Below are 12,975 nucleotides of genomic sequence, written 5' to 3'. Positions count from 1 at the left end.
CCCACATTTTTTCTTTTATGATTTAGAAAGAGAATGCAATTTTAAAAATCTTTCTAATTTACTTATATTATCTAATTTGTTTTATTCACTTGATATTCTTTGATGAAAAGCATATCTAGATATGCTCACTAGCTGCTGATTGGTTGCTGCACATAGAAGCCTCGTGTGATTGGCTCACCATGTGCATTGCTTTTTCTTCAACTAAGGATATTTAAAAAATGAAGCAAAATAAATAATGGAAGTAAATTGTAATGTTGTTTAAATTTCTATTCTCTATCTGAATCATGAAAGAAAGATTTTGGGTTTAGTGGCCCTTTAAGCAAACACTGCCCGGTACCATTAAAGTACTAGTCAGTCTTTACAACATCAGCTGTTTTGTGATTTTACATAGAGAGGTTTTTGTGTGTTGTGTTAAAAACCTGGTAGGATTGACACAGATTATTTGGGACAATTTAAAGGGACATTGTAGTACAACAATGACATGCTCTAATTTGTTGTATGTGATTTTAGCACTGCCAATCATTTAAAGGACCAGTAAACACAGCAGATTTGCATAATCAACAAATGCAAGGTAACAAGACAATGCAATAGCATTTACTCTAAATTTCAAATGAGTAGTAGATTCTTTTCTAACACATTTCAAAGTTATGTATATTTCCACTCCCCCTGTACCATGTGATAGCAATCAGCCAATCACAAATGCATATACGTATAGTCTGAGTTCTTGCACATGCTCAATAGGAGCTAGTGACTCCAAAAAAGTGTAAATATAAAAGACTGTGCACTTTTTTTTTTTTAATGGAAGTAAATTGGAAAGTTGTTTAAAATTACATGTTGTATCTGAATCATGAAAATTCAATAAAACCTGAGTGTCCCTTTAAAGTGTCAGTAAACTTTAAAAATAATGTTATATAATTCTGCACATAGTGCAGAATTATATAACATTATATTAGCCAAACATTTATAAAACATAATTTCCCCTATTAATTTAAAAAAAAAAAAAAACGCTGTTTCACAGACCCGCTCGCTGCTGAGCGGGTCTGTTATATTTACTCAGCGCATCGGGCCAGCTGTATAGTCACAGCCCGGCCCGACCGCGCCATAAGACTAAGTGCAGCTCGCTCCTGTGACAGGAGCGAGCTGCACTTAGTCTTATGGCGCGGTCGGGCCGGGCTGTGACTATACAGCTGGCCCGATGCGCTGAGTAAATATAACAGACCCGCTCAGCAGAGAGGAGAGAGCGGGTCTGTGAAACAGTGTTTTTTTTTTTTTTTTAAATTAATAGGGGAAATTATGTTTTATAAATGTTTGGCTAATATAATGTTATATAATTCTGCACTATGTGCAGAATTCTATAACATTATTTTTAAGGCTTACTGTCCCTTTAAGTCTATGTGTTTAACTCCTGTAAAATGGGTTAAATATATAGTTATGGTACCGCTAGGGAGCCGCTGAGAACTACTGGTCCTGCGTCACACAAGAGCGGTGAACCAATCAGTAGTTGTCACATGACAATGCCAATCACCATCTGCGTCTGCTCAGTACTGCAGTTGTTACAATGCGTAAAACGTTTTTAATGTGTTATTTTGTGTTGCATTAAATAATATTTAGTTAATTTCTATTCCAGGAGAAAAAATCTTATTTGTTTACCTTTAAAAATATTTCTGATCTTCAGTTTTTTTGTTTCTTTTTAGAAGCATTTCCCCTGCAATACAATTTACCATCTAGACGTTTATATTTCTTGATTTTTTTTTATTATTAAATCTTTTAGACATCGAATCATATGAACAACTCTCTGCTGTCTCTGTATCGCAAGGGAAATCCAGACTCCACTTTGGACACTCCAACTAAAAATGGGACACCAGAAACCAGTACGCCAGCTCCTTTTAAATCTGCAACAGCTGGTACTGCTGCACATACCAAGACTTCAGAGGCTGGTTGGTTTATTGACAAAACCCCAAGTAAAGAAATGGAGAAAAGCATTCTGATTGATCTTTGTGAGGATGGAGATGATGAACAGAAAGAGGTATTGGCACACACTACACACTTCAGTATAAAAGATTTAGTTATGAGTAGTAGTAACAACTTTGCAAAATACCATCATTATTTATTTTGCCCCTATTTCATGTAATTAAGCTCTAAATATTGTGTGTGTTTTTTTTCAGAACTTGAAAATCACCTTGTTAACTTATCAAGGCTAAACCTGATACATATATTTCCCTAATTGGCATTTAAGCCAGTAACAACTGCAAAACAAAGGAAATTATACTAACGATATAACCACGGCCAACTGTGTTATCTACAGACTATATAATGATATTATACTAGTCCATAAGTCAGCCCAGTCTTAAAGGGACCTTGCAATTACAAGCCATTTCTGTTGTGTTAATATAGGATAACATATCAGTCAAGTCTTAAAGGGACAGTAAACACCTTGAGATTTTTATATAAAATGTTTAGTTATGCAACATAAAACAACTTTGCAATATTATTTCATTATTTATTTTGCCCTCCTTTCACATCATTCAGCTCTGAACATACCTGTCCCTAACTGAAAAACAATTATCTTTTCACTAACATTATGACCGTGATTTAGCCTTGTTGTCTGCAGAATAAAACCCAGATTGCCGCCTCTAAATAAGTCAACTGGTGGGGGTAGTTTGGCTTTTAAATGCAGTAAACAAGATTTTAGTTGGTTAAAAAAATGTTTAGACTTGTCTGATATTTTAAAACAAAACGGCAGAATGGTGATTACTGTCCCTTTTTAAAGAGATGTTTTGAGGCTCTTCATCATCATCCTTACAAGTCTAAGGTCAAAAACATTACTTTAATAATGTTTAATAATGTAATCTTCTTATTAAATTCAGAGAGTGATTGCTTAGTAACTTCTCCAGCATCCCAGGGCTTAATATTTAAAGATTTCAGTGTAGATTACATCATAAAATTAACATAAAAATATAAATGAAAAATATCACTATAGTTTACTAGTCAGGTGAAAGTTCAAAGTTAATAGTCCACTTAAAGTGAAGGTTAACTTTGATGAATGAAAGCCCGTTTTTTTAAAATACTATTAAAAACGGGCACTTTCATTCATCAAAGTTTAGAAAGCAGCCGTTTTGATTAAAAACTTACCTTTGTTTTTTTCACAGCCAGAGCAGCTTCCCCCACCCGGAGATCCTCTCTTCACACGTCATCAATGACTAATCCTGCTTCCTCCAATCACGGCTTTCCCCCCAGGGTAGTCATTGCCTGAGGCCATGCCGTGATTGGAGGAAGCTGGATTAGTCATTGATGATGTGTGAAGAGAGGATCTCCGGGTGGGGGAAGCTGCTCTGGCTGTGCAAAGAAGAGAGGTAAGTTTTTAATCAAAACGGCTGCTTTGTAAACTTTGATGAATAAAAGTGCCCCTGTTTTTTAATAGTATTTTTAAAAAATGGTTTTCATTCATCAAAGTTTACCTTCACTTTAAAGGAATATGAAACCGGTCCCATAAAATGTAACGAATTAGACCTTTATATACCCGTCTGTAAAAAGACGTAAGGAAAAAAAAATATATTAAAAATGTTACATTATCAAACATCTTTTGAAATGTACTTACCCTTCTTCTGCTCCCCACCCATAGAATGTTGTTACTTCCCTTAAAGCCAATCAGAAGCCGTTTCATTAGCTTCTATAGGGAAAAGAGGCATGAGCTCACGCGCTCTCTTTTTTCCGCTTCTGCTTATTGGGTCTTCTTATTGGCTGTAACACTTTGTTTCTTTCATGTAATTGGCAAGAGTCCATGAGCTAGTGACGTATAGGATATACAATCCTACCAGGAGGGGCAAAATCTCCCAAACCTCAAAATGCCTATAAATACACCCCCCTCACCACACCCACAATTCAGTTTTACAAACTTTGCCTCCTATGGAGGTGGTGAAGTAAGTTTGTGCTAAAGATTTCTACGTTGATATGCGCTTCTCAGCATTGTTGAAGCCCGATTCCTCTCAGAGTACAGCGAATGTCAGAGGGACGTGAAGGGAGTATCACTTATTGAATACGATGATTTCCCTAACGGGGGTCTATTTCATAGGTTCTCTGTTATCGGTCGTAGAGATTCATCTCCTACCTCCCTTTTCAGATCGACGATATACTCTCAATTTACCATTACCTCTACTGATAACTGTTTCAGTACTGGTTTGGCTATCTGCTATATGTGGATGGGTGTCTTTTGGTAAGTATGTTTTTTATTCCTTAAGACACCTCAGCTATGGTTTGGCACTTCATGCATTTAAATAAAGTTCTAAATATATGTATTGTACTTATATTTGCCATGAGTCAGGTTCATGTATTTTCTTCTGCAGACTATCAGTTTCATATTTGGTGAACATAAAAATTTTTAAGAATTTTTTTTTCTTACCTGGGGTTTAGTCTTTTTTTCAATTGACTACTTCTTGCAAATTGCGGGCGGTATTAGGCCCGCGGGTGCGCCAAATGCTAAACTTTATTGCGTCATTCTTGGCGCGAGAATTGTTTTGGCGTGAAAAATACGTCTATGACGCAACTTCGTCATTTCCGGCGTCATAGTTGACGCCGAGGCCTTACACACGGTTGCATCATTAGTGACGCGAGTGTGTCATTTCCGGTTATTTTTGGCACCAAAAAAGTTTTCAGTTACGTTGTGCGTCATACTTGGCGCCAAACTTTTTCATTATTTCAATATCCCATTGATGTTTGCCTCTTGCCTTTTTCTCTATCAGAGGGCTATGCTATTTGCATTTTTTCCCATTCCTGAAACTGTCATATAAGGAAATTGTGCATTTGTTGTAAGATTGTGGAAATTATTTCGCCGAATGTTATTTGTAATAGTTGTCATGATAAACTTTTACATGCATATAGTGTGTCCATCAGTAATAGTACATTGCCAGTTGCAGTTCCTTCAACTTCTAATGTACATGATATACCTGTAAATTTTAAAGAATTTGTTTCTGATTCTATCCAGAAGGCTTTGTCTGCATTTCCACCTTCTAATAAATGTAAAAGGTCTTTTAAAACTTCTCATTCAGTTGATGAAATTTCAAATGACCAACAACATAATAATTTATCCTCTTCTGATGAGGATCTATCTGATACAGAAGATCCTTCCTCAGACATTGACACTGACAAATCGACTTATTTATTTAAAATAGAGTATATGCGTTCTTTATTAAAAGAAGTGTTAATTACTTTGGATATTGAGGTAACCACTCCTCTTGATGTTCAGTCTAATAAACGTTTAAATGCTGTTTTTAAACCTCCTGTGGTTTCTCCAGGGGTTTTTCCTATTCATGAGGCTATTTCTGATATGATTTCTAAGGAATGGAATAAGCCAGGTACTACTTTTATTCCTTCTTCAATGTTTAAAAAATTGTATCCTTTACCAGCAAAATCTATAGAGTTTTGGGAAAAGATCCCCAAAGTTGATGGGGCTATTTCTACTCTTGCTAAACGTACCACTATTCCTATGGAAGATAGTACTTCCTTTAAAGATCCTTTAGATAGGAAGCTTGAATCTTATCTAAGGAAGGCCTATTTATATTCAGGTCATCTTCTCAGACCTGCCATTTCTTTGGCTGATGTTGCGGCTGCATCAACTTTCTGGTTGTAGAATTTAGCGCAACAAGAATTGGGTTCTGACATATCTAGCATTATTCGCTTACTGCAATATGCTTATCATTTTATTTGTGATGCCATTTTTGATATTATCAAAAATGATGTTAAATCCATGTCTTTAGCTATATTAGCTAGAAGAGCTTTGTGGCTTAAATCTTGGAATGCTGATATGATATCTAAATCTAGATTACTATCTCTTTCTTTCCAAGGTAATAATTTATTTGGTTCTCAGTTGGATTCTATCATTTCAACTGTCACTGGGGGAAAGGGAGTTTTTCTGCCTCAGGATAAAAAACATAAGGGTAAATCTAAGGCTTCTAACCGTTTTCGTTCCTTTCGTCAAAATAAGGAACAAAAACTTAATCCTTACCCCAAGGAATCTGTTTCCAATTGGAAGCCTTCCTCAAATTGGAATAAATCCAAGCCATTTAAGAAACCAAAGTCAGCCCCTAAGTCTGCATGAAGGTGTGGCCCTCATTCCAGCTAAGCTGGTAGGGGGCAGATTAAGGTTTTTCAAGGATATTTGGATAAATTCTGTCCAAAATCAATGGATTCAGAGCATTGTCTCTCAAGGGTATCGAATAGGATTCAGAATAAGACCTTCTGTGAGAAGATTTTCTTTCTCACGTATCCCAGCAAATCCAGTAAAAAGCTCAGGCTTTCCTGAAGTGTGTTTCAGACCTGGAGTCTTCAGGGGTAATTATGCCAGTTCCTTTTCAGGAACAAGGTTTGGGGTTTTATTCAAATCTATTCATTGTCCCAAAGAAGGAAAATTTATTCAGACCAGTTCTGGATCTGAAAATTTTGAATCGTTATGTAAGAGTACCAACTTTCAATATGGTGACTATAAGGACTATTCTGCCTTTTGTGCAGCGAGGACATTATATGTCCACAATAGACTTGCAGGATGCATACCTTCATATTCCGATTCATCCAGAACATTATCAGTTTCTGAGATTCTCTTTTCTAGACAAGCATTACCAATTTGTTGCTCTTCCATTTGGCCTAGCAACAGCTCCAAGAATCTTTTCAAAGGTTCTAGGTGCCCTACTCTCTAATCAGAGAACAGGGTATTGCGGTGTTTCCTTATTTGGAAGATATCTTGGTACTAGCTCAGTCTTTACGTTCTGCAGAATCTCACACAAATCAACTAGTGTTGTTTCTTCGGAAACATGGTTGGAGGATCAATTTACCAAAAAGTTTCTTGATTCCTCAGACAAGGGTCACATTTTTAGGCTTCCAGATAGATTCAGTGTCCTTGACTCTGTCTCTAACAGACAAGAGACGTTTAAAATTGGTTGCAGCCTGCCGGCACCTTCAGTCTCAGTCATTCCCTTCAGTGGCTATGTGCATGGAAGTTTTAGGTCTCATGACTGCAGCATCGGACGCGATCCCCTTTGCTCGTTTTCACATGAGACCTCTACAGCTTTGTATGCTGAACCAATGGTGCAGGGATTATACAAAGTTATCACAATTAATATCCTTAAATCCCAATGAACGACACTCTCTGACATGGTGGATAGATCACCATCGTTTAGTTCAATGGGCTTCTTTTGTTCGGCCAACCTGGACTGTGATCACAACAGATGCGAGTCTTTCAGGTTGGGGAGCTGTTTGGGATCTCTGACAGCACAAGGGGTTTGGAAATCTCAAGAGGCGAGATTACCAATAAATATTTTAGAACTCCGTGCAATTCTCAGAGCTCTTCAGTTTTGGCCTCTGTTAAAGAGAGAACCGTTCATTTGTTTTCAGACAGACAATATCACAACTGTGGCTTATGTCAATCATCAGGGTGGGACTCGCAGTCCCCAAGCTATGAAAGAAGTATCTTGGATACTTGCTTGGGAGGAATCCAGCTCCTGTCTAATCTCTGCGGTGCATATCCCAGGTGTAGACAATTGGGAGGCGGATTATCTCAGCCGCCAGACTTTACATCCAGGGGAGTGGTCTCTCCATCCAGATGTGTTTTCTCAGATTGTTCAGATGTGGGGTCTTTCAGAGATAGATCTCATGGCCTCTTATCTAAACAAGAAACTTCCCAGATACCTGTCCAGGTCCAGGGATGCTCAGACGGAAGCAGTGGATGCGCTGACACTTCCTTGGTGTTATCATCCTGCTTACATTTTCCCGCCTCTAGTTCTCCTTCCAAGAGTGATCTCCAAAATCGTCATGGAACAATCGTTTGTGTTGCTGGTGGCTCCAGCATGGCCACACAGGATTTGGTATGCGGATCTGGTTCGGCTGTCCAGTTGCCAGCCTTGGCCACTTCCGTTAAGGCCAGACCTACTGTCTCAAGGTCCGTTTTTCCATCAGGATCTCAAATCATTAAATTTGAAGGTATGGAAATTGAACACTTAGTACTAAGTCATAGAGGTTTCTCTGACTTAGTGATTAATACTATGTTACAAGCTCGTAAATCTGTCTCTAGAAAGATTTATTATAGAGTTTGGAAGACTTACATTTCATGGTGTTCTTCTCATAAATTCTCTTGGCATTCTTTTAGAATTCCTAGAATTTTACAGTTTCTTCAGGATGGTTTGGATAAGGGTTTGTCTGCAAGTTCCTTGAAGGGACAAATCTCTGCTCTTTCTGTTTTATTTCACAGAAAGATTGCTATACTTCCTGATATTCACTGTTTTGTACAGGCTTTAGTTTGTATTAAACCTGTCATTAAATCCATTTCTCCTCCTTGGAGTCTTAATTTGGTTCTGAAGGCTTTACATTTTCCTACATTTGAGCCTATGCATTCTTTGGACATTAAACTACTTTCTTGGAAAGTGTTGTTCCTTTTGGCTATCTCTTCTGCTAGAAGAGTTTCTGAGCTATTTGTTCTTTCTTGTGAGTCTCCTTTTCTGATTTTTCATCAGGATAAGGCAGTTTTGCGGACTTCTTTTCAATTTTTACCTAAGGTTGTGAATTCTAACAACATTAATAGAGAAATTGTTGTCCCTTCCTCGTGTCCTAATCCTAAGAATTCTTTGGAAAGATCCTTGCATTCTTTGGATGTGGTAAGAGCTTTGAAATATTATGTTGAAGCTACTAAAGATTTTAGGAAGACTTCCAGTCTATTTGTTTTATTTTCTGGTCCTAGGAAAGGTTAGAAGGCTCCTTGGCTTCTTGGTTGAAACTTTTGATTCATCAAGCTTATTTAGAGTTGGGTCAGGCCCCGCCTCAGAGAATTACAGCTCATTCTACTAGATCAGTCTCCACTTCGTGGGCCTTTAAGAATGAAGCTTCAGTTGATCAGATTTGCAGAGCGGCAACTTGGTCCTCTTTGCATACATTTAATAAATTCTACCGTTTTGATGTATTTGCTTCTTCAGAAGCAGTTTTTGGTAGAAAAGTTCTTCAGGCAGCTGTTTCAGTTTGATTCTTCTGCTTTTGATTTAAGTTTTTTTCTTTTAATTATGAGAATAAACTTATTTTTTTGGGTTGTGGATTAATTTTTTCAGCGGAAAATGGCTGATTTTATTTTTATCCCTCCCTCTCTAGTGACTCTTGCGTGGAGTTCCACATCATGGGTATTGCTATCCCATACGTCACTAGCTCATGGACTCTTGCCAATTACATGAAAGAAAACATAATTTATGTAAGAACTTACCTGATAAATTCATTTCTTTCATATTGGCAAGAGTCCACGAGGCCCACCCTTTTTATGGTGGTTATGATTTTTTGTATAAAGCACAATTATTTCCAAATTTCTTTTGTTGATGCTTTCTACTCCTTTCTTTATCACCCCACTGCTTGGCTATTTGTTAAACTGAATTTTGGGTGTGGTGAGGGGTGTATTTATAGGCATTTTGAGGTTTGGGAAACTTTGCCCCTCCTGGTAGGATTGTATATCCCTTACGTCACTAGCTCATGGACTCTTGCCAATATGAAAGAAATGAATTTATCAGGTAAGTTCTTTCATAAATTATGTTTTCTATAACTGAAACAACACCACTTTACAAGTGGGGAGGAGAACGAAAAGATGTTTGATTGTCAACTTTTCAAATGAATATTTTTCCCTAACAGCTTTTGTAAACTGTTGTATGTTTCACACAGAAACCCTCTGATATTTCCCTCCTGGAAAGTGAGAAGAAGAAAAGGCAGAAGACGAGAAGAAGCCGAAGAACGAAGGTTGATTCACAGGATGTGGATGGAGAAATAGAAGCTGCGTTGCTGAAAAACAAAGGTAAATGTGCCAGGTGCCTGGTTATACATGGCTTTAGCACACAGAACATGTCGAGTTGCTTCCTTACAGTAACTGTTAGGTTTAATTTCTTATCCGTTTAATAGATTTGTATCCCCTTTATTTTCTAATCCAATACTTATAGATGTTACAGACCCTTTTAACTGAGGTGGTCAGTTACCAAACAGACATATGTAGAGGTTCTACTTGGTAGATGCCATAATTGGCCACTCTACTGACCAATACCTAATATAAAATAAATAGCAATGGAAGAATATCTATGTGAACTATTACAAAAAAGCAATTGTCAAAGGTAATATAGAGCCAGTTCATCTAAAAGTCAATTCCATTGTGAAAGGGAGCAATAAAAAATGAAGGTCCCTTTCAGTGCTATAGACAAATTACACCAGACAATAGGCTAGATTATGAGTGGAGTACAAATTATCGCTCATGCTTGCGCGTTAACTTAGCTAGAAGTAAGCATATTGCAGACGTATTACAAGTTGAAAGTAAAACGTTTTCGCATGAACATGCAAAAAGCAGAACTTCAAATATAGTAAAGTATTTTCCCATAGACGTCCCTTAAAATGAACGGGTGTAACCAAAGTGTCCTAACCTGACATGAAATATGGATATTTCACATTCCAATGTGTGTATATGTGTGTGTGTATGTATAGGTATAGATATATACAGCTATATGTATAGGAAAATCTATTTAAAAATACTTAGAACATATTCCCCTATGTGAAGAACATTGGAATGTGAAATATTTACTGTAAATACACAGTTAAACACTATTAAATATGAATATTGCATAAATATGCTTTTTGATATTTTCAGCTACTTGACTGCAAAGAGCTCTAATGCACTTTTATAAATGTCTTTATGTGTACAAATGTATCTATGTGGTTATGTCTGCACACACACACACACACATATATATATATATATATATATATATATATATATATATATATATATATATATATATATATATATACATACATACATACATACATACATACATACATACATACATACATACATACATACATTCATATTTAGACATATATATATATATATATAATATGTTAAAACAGTTCACTGTATTTTCTGCGCTCCTCCCGTAATCCAGTATAGTAACAGAAGCCCGGCACAATGGAGAGTGGGCGGGGGGCACGCCCCCTGTAGATATCCAATCAATAGGCTGCAACTTCAGGCGTGTCTGCCACACACGCCCCAAACAGAAACAGATTACAAGTAATGAAGTAGCGCTCTGGTAGATAGGATGGTTGCTCTGAAAATGCTGTTAGCAACGAAGTAAAGCAAAAATAGAGTTCCAGGCAGCAAAATATATAAAAACGAACTTTTATTCCACAAGTTTAAAAAGGACAAAACCAGGATGTCCTGTAAAGAGCCAGCAGTGACTCTAACAATCAAGCAAGTGAGCTGATCCCCATGCAGACATGTTTCGTGCACTTTTTCACTGCTTACCTGGGGATCAGCCCATCTGCCTATTTAAGGCTGAACTAGATCATGACATCACATTAGTTAGATACCTGATTGGATATCTACATCCACAGGACAAACAAACCTATTTTGCAACAGTTCAGATAATAGAAATTAGCAGCAAAAGATATATACTATAGTCATATATATAATTGTCCTCTACATGTTTCCTAAGGGGAACATTTATAAGTTACAAATAACATAATATTCCAACGTAGTGTAAATCACCTATAGATTGTAGATATAAAGAGCGCAACTTATAATACAGTCACTATAGAAACAGAGATAGTAGCTTATAAAAAAAAGGGGGGAGACAAAATAGATTGAAGTACAAGAAATAAATGCTGCATCTTAATATCAATTTAATTTATAATTTTTGAATTTTAATTTAAATGACACTACTCTCAATAGACTATAGTTATGTTATAGACTTAGGTGAACACATCTAGATCACGTCTGATGTTTAGCCCCTCGGGTTCGCTAGTTTGTAACCTAAACATCCCAAAAATTTCCTTTTTATTCAGCAAAGTTTCCCTGTTACCTCCTCTTTTCCATCTAGTGATATGGTCAATTGCCTGTATTTTAAGAGAAGAAACATCTGAGTTATGTTTTGTTTTAAAATGTCTTGATACAGGTGTATCACTGTCCTCATCTTCGATAGATCTAAGGTGTTGCAAAAACCTATCTTTTAAGGACCTTTTAGTTTTCCCTGTGTATTGAACTTTACAAAGATCACAGGATAGACAACATGTGTTGTGGCGCAGTTAATGAAAAATCTGATGTCATATTCCAAATTGGTTGTACTAGGGACAAACTTATCACCTTCATGTACAAAACTACATGTTTTACATATGGGACGACGACATTTAAAGCATCCCTTCTTCTGTTTAAGCCAACATTTATTTTTTGTAGGTTTTATATCTGAAGGGGACAAGTAATTGGCTAAAGTTTTAGCTCTCTTTGGAATAAACTCACATCCTGAATCTAGAATTTCTTTAATGATTGGATCAGAATACAGAATAGGAAGAGATTCTTTGATTATAGTACATATTTTAGTGTATTCTGCACTATATGTAGTGATGAATTTGATCTTACTCATATCATCTTTGTCAACTTTAGGTTTTTTAGATTTATATTGAAGTAACTGTTCTCTGGGAATCTGATCTACATTTTATTTCGCTGTTAAGAGAATACCTTCTCGGTAGCCTCGCTGTTTGAATCTGTATGTGGCCTCACTAGCCTGGCGCTGATATTCTTCTTCTTTGGTACAATTTCTCTTAATGCGGATGTATTTTCCTTTTGGTATGCCCCTCAATACATGACGGGGATGACAAGATTCAAATTTTAACAGGGTACAGTATTACCTGCAGTTTCTTTTCTGTACATTTTGGTTTGGATAAGAGACCCAACTTCTCCACCCTGGACAGTGAGGTCCAAAAAATCCACACTACTTTGACTGTGTGTACCAGTAAATTCAATGCCTTGCTGGTTACAGTTAAGATATTGACGGAAAAGATCTGCCTTGGTAGCATCACAATCCAGGATGAAAAACAAGTCCTCAATATAGCGATGATATTGAATTATCTCTTCTTTAAATGGGTTACTATCTCCAAAGACGTGGGACAGCTCCCACCAACCCATAAATAGGTTGGCATAGGATG

General features: G+C 36.8%; 1 protein-coding gene across 2 annotated transcripts in view; it reads left to right on the top strand.

Annotated features, from left to right (window-relative positions):
• Positions 1–12,975, top strand: part of NVL (nuclear VCP like) — a 340,971-nt gene that overhangs the window by 74,001 nt on the left and 253,995 nt on the right. The window contains exons 1-3 of one of the 2 annotated variants that reach the window (XM_053712597.1): positions 511–571; positions 1,772–2,026; positions 9,679–9,808. In XM_053712597.1, the coding sequence (XP_053568572.1) occupies positions 1,784–2,026; positions 9,679–9,808 (373 nt within the window). In that variant the 5' untranslated portion in view covers positions 511–571; positions 1,772–1,783. Of the gene's footprint in view, positions 1–510; positions 572–1,771; positions 2,027–9,678; positions 9,809–12,975 lie in introns of those variants that run through there. The other variant, XM_053712596.1, reaches the window with a different exon arrangement.

This window comes from Bombina bombina, chromosome 4 (genome assembly GCF_027579735.1).
Source record: "Bombina bombina isolate aBomBom1 chromosome 4, aBomBom1.pri, whole genome shotgun sequence".
In the NCBI taxonomy this organism is placed as follows: Eukaryota; Metazoa; Chordata; class Amphibia; order Anura; family Bombinatoridae; genus Bombina; species Bombina bombina.
Note: the sequence above shows the minus strand (reverse complement) of the source record. Positions and strands in the feature narration are given on the sequence as shown.